At 44.2% G+C, this 7,500-nt stretch overlaps 1 protein-coding gene across 3 annotated transcripts in view; it reads left to right on the top strand.

Annotated features, from left to right (window-relative positions):
* Positions 1 to 7,500, top strand: part of llgl1 (LLGL scribble cell polarity complex component 1) — a 65,671-nt gene that overhangs the window by 23,092 nt on the left and 35,079 nt on the right. For all 3 annotated transcript variants that reach the window (XM_063186708.1, XM_063186717.1, XM_063186701.1), the window contains exon 5: positions 4,942 to 5,085. In XM_063186708.1, the coding sequence (XP_063042778.1) occupies positions 4,942 to 5,085 (144 nt within the window). The remainder of the gene's footprint in view (positions 1 to 4,941; positions 5,086 to 7,500) is intronic.

The following is a 7,500-nucleotide window of genomic DNA, read 5'->3' as shown; positions in this document are numbered from 1 at the left end:
TCCCTGTATCAAACAAACAGACAGACGAATACAACCAGATGTTATTGGCATCCTGTTCTCTCAGTGTTGAACAAAACAAACAAAATGGCCGACATGGTCAACTGAGGTTGTATGGATTGCAAAACAAGCCACGACCTCACACCAAATCCAGTGTGGGAGGTATGCACACTACCTCGTAAGCAAAAAAGCTTCATCATCTGTGCAGTCTGTAGCATATCGTTTTGAAGTGACTGGAGGGATCTGGGTTTACCTGTGTTCCATGCCAAGCTGTGCCAGCTGCCACCGGTTACGTGCATCATTGTGATTTCACAGCACGCCACTGCACATAGAGGATGCATGAAATCGTCTCTGCATGTAACTGATCGTTGCACCTGAGAAAGTGACAACCATTATGATGCCACTACTGGCACAGCTGTGCACATTTACCTTTGATACAGGACTGCATCTGGCTTAAAGGTGCACTGTGTAATATTTTAAGTAGTTCATTTCCAGAATTCACACTGTCCATTCATAAATGTTACCTTTTTAACAACTACTGCATTATGACTGGGAAGTATTCAAGTATTCATTATGACTGGGAAAATTGCATTTTACATTTCATGAAAAGGGGGATCTTCTCTATGGTCCGTCATTTTAAATTTCCAGAAATAGGCATTTTTAGCTGCAAAACTTACCGTCCTTCGTTTGGTTTTGTTATTTATTAATATTCATGAAATGATATAATTTGGCTAGCCTAGAAATCTAGCTTTCGGGATGTAGCTCGCTAGGCTAAAATTTGCCAATAGGCAGCACAGTTCAGAGAGTAATCAGGTGTAACCTGACCCACCAGCACACAGAGCACTGAGGACTTGAAAAAGAAAGTTATGAAAAACACTGGCCTGTGAAATAAGGTTGTACACTGTACGCCTTTGCATTTGTACATTGATGTAGTACAGCTGTATACTTTTCTTCATGGGTCCAATTGTATCACATCCATATCAATATGCAGGTCTTCATACTTTACATGCTTATGAGGGGTTTTTTTTTATTCCAAATGAATACTTCAGAATTGTATGGTTTGGAATTAAAATGATTCTCTGAGTTCACATGAAGCACATGTAAAGGACATGAAGGAGAGGATACTCGCGCTGGGTCTGCTTTGTTGCCTTTTGTGTAGTAATGAGCACGCAAGCGGAATTATACATGATTGAGGAATAAAGTTATTCAGAATTAAAAACGGACTAAACCATCTGTTATTCAGAATAAAGTTTAATATAAACTAACTTTAATTCCGAGTGGTTAAGTGTTTACATGATATTTTCAAAACGGAATGATTTTTTTTATTCAGAATTAAATTAAATATCCCATGTGTATGAATTATACTACAAACAGCACAGCACTATGCACCGTGTACTACCATATTGTTGTCTACTGCATACGATTTATCGCACTTGCAGCTGTTTATACATCTGATCCACGATTAGTTTAACTGTAGTTAAACGGTAAGTTACGTATTTAAAGGCCAACTTCCGATAAAACTCAGTTTTACTCACTCCTTTCGAAGATCGGACGGTCACCCCAAGTTAAACTCACTTGCAAGGCTCTCATAGCGGTGCGTCAACTCTCCTGGCTGTGTTTCCCGGTGTTTCCCAATTTACATCAATAATGCAGAGAAACGAGCGAATCACGAAAGCCTTTCTGTGTTTCGTCACGTCGAAAGAAGGCGTTGCCCACAAAGGTTTATATCGACCCATTTATCTAAAAACATGTCGAGTAATTTTTTTCTGCTTGTTTTCAAAACAAGCAACGTCTGGTGGCCCGAAACATAGCTTAGCTTAGCTATCAGCTGGTTGCTGCTCTCAGGTACGCACACAGCACAAAGCCTCCTACATAAAGCCTGCTCACTTTGGTTGCTCCGTGCCTGCAGCTTGCCTAGGGGTCGCTGTCGAAAGAGCACAGCCCTGAATGGAGCCTGCACGCCTCCGTTGGCGCCCCTATAGTGCAGTACCACCCGGGGAAGTGGCGACTCTGTTTCCCATTACATTCCCTCCAGGAGCTGGAGGACTGAGCCAATCAGAGACGCGTTTCTTTGAGAGCAGGAGGAGTGAGCCAATCAGAGACATTTTTTTCCACGAGAAACACGGAACACTCTCTCGTTTCTCCACAAGCCACCTTGCCAGCTTGCAAAAACGTCTTGAAACAAAGCAACCAGAACGTTTTTTAAAACAGGACCAACGCGTAACACATTCAATAACAATTGGGAACACGGCAATATTATTTAAATTACGTTGAGAGGCGATCTTTAATGACAATAGTGTTAAAAAGACCCTTTACCAATTATGCCTAAAACAATGGTGGAATCTCCCATCATAATCTCAGGGGTGATAGCAGTCCGGCGCCGCGCCGGAAATCCGGCGTAGCGTGGCTGTAGAAAAAAAATAAAATAATAATTTCCCCAAAATTAATAAAATAATAAACTATCGCGTAGGCCTTCATTAATGTATGGTGAAAATAAATGAGCGAGCAACAGCCTGTTGTAAGAGACGCGAAAGGAACCCAAATGAGCAGCAGCCCATAATTGTATCATCCCGACATCTTACTGAAAAATGTATCAATTTGTTACGTCTTGCTCTTGAGTCACTCACCACATCACTGGCGGCAGTCTTCTAGTTCTAGTGAAAGGAGAAGTAGATTGGCTGTCAGTATGCACAGTAAAGAGAGTTCTAGGCCCCTACTGGTTACCCTTCTCAGATATTTTCACTGTCGACGGAGGCAAAATCCAAAAAATGGCATCTCTCGTTATACTGAAGAAACGGAAGAAAGTACTATAGGCCAAGTCTAGACCATTTGGATTCCGATAAAAATTAGCAACTATTGTTAGCACAAATCCACATGGCTTGCTAGTTGTGATGGGTGTGTTGAACCGTGTGGATGTCAGTGGAATACTAGTGAAATTCTGTGATCAAGAAAACGTTTGAAGGTAAGGCCATTTAGTTATTAATTTGCCCACTGTGGCATGTTGGCTTGGGCCCGAATGATTTTGCCTTGCGCAGGTTACTCCAAAAACCTGACCATAAACGGCTTATTGATGCGCATAAACGGGCTCAGTGAGAGTATATGTTTTGAAATAGGTTCGGTCTATTTTCCTCATTTATGTGCGCTAAATGACTGCGCAATGTTGACAAACTTTGATGTAGATGGACGTTCTTTCAAAAAAAGTATGTATGCTCAAAACGGTAGGCTATGCTATGCCCGTCATGATACTTTTTTTCTAGGTGTAGTGCGTAAATGTGGTCTGCATTGGAATAGCGGCTACCATTGCGACATGTCCAAAGGACAATGAATGCTTGGATCGCTAATGTTTGGCAAGCCTAGTTAGCCTACACCCCTTGTAGGCTAGTGTGAGCTGAGTTCGTGGATTTTGGTCTACTGTTGATTGAGGGATGGTGTTTTGCGTCATTCCTGACAAACCACGTGTCAAACTGATTTCAGGGAGATGTTTATTTTAGTTATGCTGCTGACTAAACCAACGCGCTCTGTGAAAACCCCCAAACAGCCTCGCACAGGTTCACACAGCCTTTCTCTCGCGCGCGCTCCCTGTCGTAGCCCTTCTGCGTAATCGAATCCAGTTATTCCACGCACGATGCACAGGTTGTATTGTCTGCACGCTCTGGGCTACTTAATCCCTACTCTCTCGGGCAGGGGGCAATTATCAATATCAGACTCTCATGAACTTCAAATACTTGGCTTGCGTTCATGTGGCCACCACGGTGTCACCTGCAGTGAATGTTCATCTTATCTTCACGCCCTGTGCTATTTTCATGTAGCTTAATTCGGTCCTGTCTTTGTTTTTGTTGCTTTCTGTTATCTTTTCAACTCGTACATTGTAATGGGCGTGTGTACACGCGAGTGATTTTCATGTATTTTAATTGACTACAACCCAATGCGAAAGTCGCGCAGTAGTCACACAGGCTATATATAGCCTACTGTCCTGTCCGTAATAACCACTGGTTCTGTCATCCGTGGAGTCGAAATATGCGATGTGAACGTGGGCCTGCATGTAGCCTATCATGCGCTTGTGCCCTAAATATTTCATGTACCGGTAATTAAAGGGCGTTTCCCTACAACGGAAAGGCAGGGGTTATAGCACAGCCCTTAAACAATCTGTGGTTATAGGTAGACCATGGGGCCACGAGTAGGCTATATAAACGTATGTCCAGTAGCCTATACAAGTTATATGAGCAATGTCCCAATGAAAATGAAACTTATCAGCTTGCAGCAAATGTCATGTCATTTAAAAGTATTGCTCAATTAATTGGTAATCACCTCCTCTATTTTGGACAGAGTGTAGTTACTGTACTTTGGAGTAGTATTGCCTCCTACTGACCTGTCTTGGTATGGCTGCTACATATGTAGCTTTCAGTTAATTCAATGTGGTAAAATATGCACCATGTTTTCAGAAATGCATTCTGGTGTTGAAATGTTGCATTGGTTCAATACCCACCTCAATAACTTTAGTGCAACATCACAAGCCTAGAATGCATTTCTAACTGCATACGTTGGTATTCGTTTTTACAGCTAGAATTGAACATGGTGGTCAGTTTCTTTCAGCCAAGTGCTGTAGCCTACCAACAGGGAAATGATCTGTGTTTTCGTGAATAACACTATAGAAATAATGCAAAAATGAAAACATTATCTTAAATGTTTGAATAATGTGTTTGAATAATAATAAGGCCTACATTACGTCTCATATGCAGTATGTCCCATCGTCCCCCGGCCCCCCCTCCCCGACCAGGAAAAAAGTTCAGGCTCAGGATTTTTTTTCACTATCACCCCTGTAATCTTATCTACAGTATTCTAATGAACTTCAAAATTTAAACTCCTCGTCTCTTGTGTCCCATGATGCTCTGCTGCTCCCCCATGACCCCTGCGGATGGTGACCCTGTGACCCTTGACCTCCAGTGCGACGCGTGTGACGGTGCTGCTGCTGAAGCTGAGCTGTGAGCTGCTGTGTGTGGGTACTGAGGGGGGAGGGGTCCACTTCCTGGAGCTGCCCGGCCTCACGCTGCTGGACAAGTCCCTGCTACAGGAGGAGGTGCTGCAGAGGTAAGGACTAAGGCTCAGTTATGCTTCCTACTTGTGCCACAGAGTTAGCTTGACGCAGCCATGATGCAGTTAATTTTGGTTTATGCCCTGTTTTGAAGCACGGTCTGCGCGATGTCACCCCACGCTGAAACTGCCTTCAATACAAAGAGTAAACTAGACGTGTCGGTTGTTTTTTAGCATCATAGACTCGACGAGAATGAAAATGAAACATTAAATCTTTATATCACGTGCATGTTTGATCGCACTGGCAGCCGCAGTGATAGTTTGGAACAAAGAAGTGGCTCATTTGTCGAGGACGAAGCGGAATGTTTCCTCGACCTCGGAACCACTGTTCAACTGTCCAAATAACTTCAGCGTCGTAACTTGCAAGCGCATGTGTTGTCTTTGGTTCGTGTAAATAAATCAAACAACAAAGCACGGGCAACTTATTTAATGAAGAGCTCACAGTCCGTAGACCGACGAAGGTTAGAACAAGGAAGTAGCGCTTGTTCTCGACTCGAGGACAGAGCAGGCTGGTCGAGAGGACCAATCAGAGACCTATTTTCGCCCTTTCACGCCGTCGCTCCCTGCGTCGAGACACAATTTTGGGGAGGTGCCCCAGAGTACCTGCGTGATGGGGGGGGCTTCACTACGTTAACTGCGCGGCTCACTGCATCATGATGCAGTGACGCTGATCTCGAGGCATAAACCACCCTTAAGGCCCACGCGTCCAGGTGTGCGTGTGCCTGTTAGTGTGTGTGCGCGCCTATGACTGTGTCCGTGAGTGTGCCCTTGTGAGCAGGGTTACATAGTTTCACGGAGCTGCCCAGGCTCATGCTACTGGACAAGTGCCTATTTGCAAGATGAGGTGCTGCAGACATAAGGGTTCAGGACAAAAAGAGAGTGTGTCTGTGAGAGTGTCCCTGTGAGTTTGAGCAGGGTTATCTACAGTATTTTCTATGTGTTCGCGGAACTGCCCAGCCTCATGCTACTGGATAAGTCCCTGAAGGACAATGTGCTGCATAGCTAAGAGTTCAGGATTAAAGTGTGTGTTTACGTATGTACTGTACGTAGTATGGCTTTTATGTTCGTGCAGAGTACAGGGTTTCCCTGCTTGAGACTGAAGAAGAGGGGTGTATGAGTCTGGCCGTGTGTTCCCAGTGGAAGTGTGTGTATATGTGTTTGGCCGTGTGTTCCCAGTGGAAGTGTGTGTATATGTGTTTGGCCGTGTGTTCCCAGTGGAAGTGTGTGTATATGTGTTCAGGTCAGCTCCCTGTGCAATTTGGTGGTTTGTAAGGTTGGTCGTGCCCAAAACCACTCGGTGTAGGCATGTGCTCCTGCATGCAAAATGCCACAGAAGAGGAAGCTGAACTGAGGCTGTTGTGGTGAACTTTTTCCCTCACCCTTTGGCCGAGCTTGTGTGTCCGTAGGCCAGGGCTGCACTGAACATTAAGTTTGCCGAGCATAAAACTTTTACAGCCACTGGCAAATACTGTAAATGTTAAAAAAAAAAAAAAATCCATGATCAATTATTATTCATACGTTGAATTTACCACCCACTACTCCACTATATTTTGCCAGCATTTGGAGGGCGAGTTATCAAATTTCTTTAACACACAGTGAAAAGACCAGTGCATGTGACAAAGAGAATTCTCTTCTTTGCTTGATCAAAGATCTTTGTTGTGTTTTGTTTTCACATAGTCAGTAGAGTAAGGTCAGCGATATGTTGTATTCATTCCAATCTGAAAAGTGTTTTCCTCAGTTTCCTAAGAGAGAATACAGGAGCCATTTGCTTGCATAGTAGTGGTCTACGGTTGCGCAGAGAAACCTCAAGGCAATTTTTCAGCGTTGAGCTCACGTTTTTGGGCTCACAGCCCAGTCTGTAGACACATGCACAATATTCGATGAACATCTCGGTTATATTTTTTGTCAGCTGACCAATAAAAGCTTCTTTAAACAGGGAGGAAATATATATGACATGCTTGCTTTCTCACAAGAACATTTTTTGTATTGTCCACACAGCTTCCTTTTGACCAACCTCTCGCACTCACTCGCACTCTCTTGCTCTCTTGCTCTCTCGCTCTCGCTCTCTCACTGTCAGAAACTCACAAACTCACACGCTCTCACTCACTCACTCACTCACTCACTCTCTCTCTCTCCCTCTCTCTCTCTCTCTCTCTCTCTCTCTCTCTCTCTCTCTCTCTCTCTCTCACACTCACACTCACACACACACACACACACACACACACACACACACACACACACTCACACTCACACTCACACTCACACTCACACTCACACTCACACACACACACACACACACACACCTCACACACACACCTGTGCCTACCGAACTCCGCTGCAGTGTTTGCTGGCCCTGCAGTAAAAGGAGTGTCTGGTTGGACAGATTCCGCCAGACAGCAACAGCTTACCTCA

This window comes from Engraulis encrasicolus, chromosome 2, assembly GCF_034702125.1.
Source record: "Engraulis encrasicolus isolate BLACKSEA-1 chromosome 2, IST_EnEncr_1.0, whole genome shotgun sequence".
In the NCBI taxonomy this organism is placed as follows: domain Eukaryota; kingdom Metazoa; phylum Chordata; class Actinopteri; order Clupeiformes; family Engraulidae; genus Engraulis; species Engraulis encrasicolus.
This window is presented reverse-complemented; position numbering and strand designations above follow the sequence as displayed.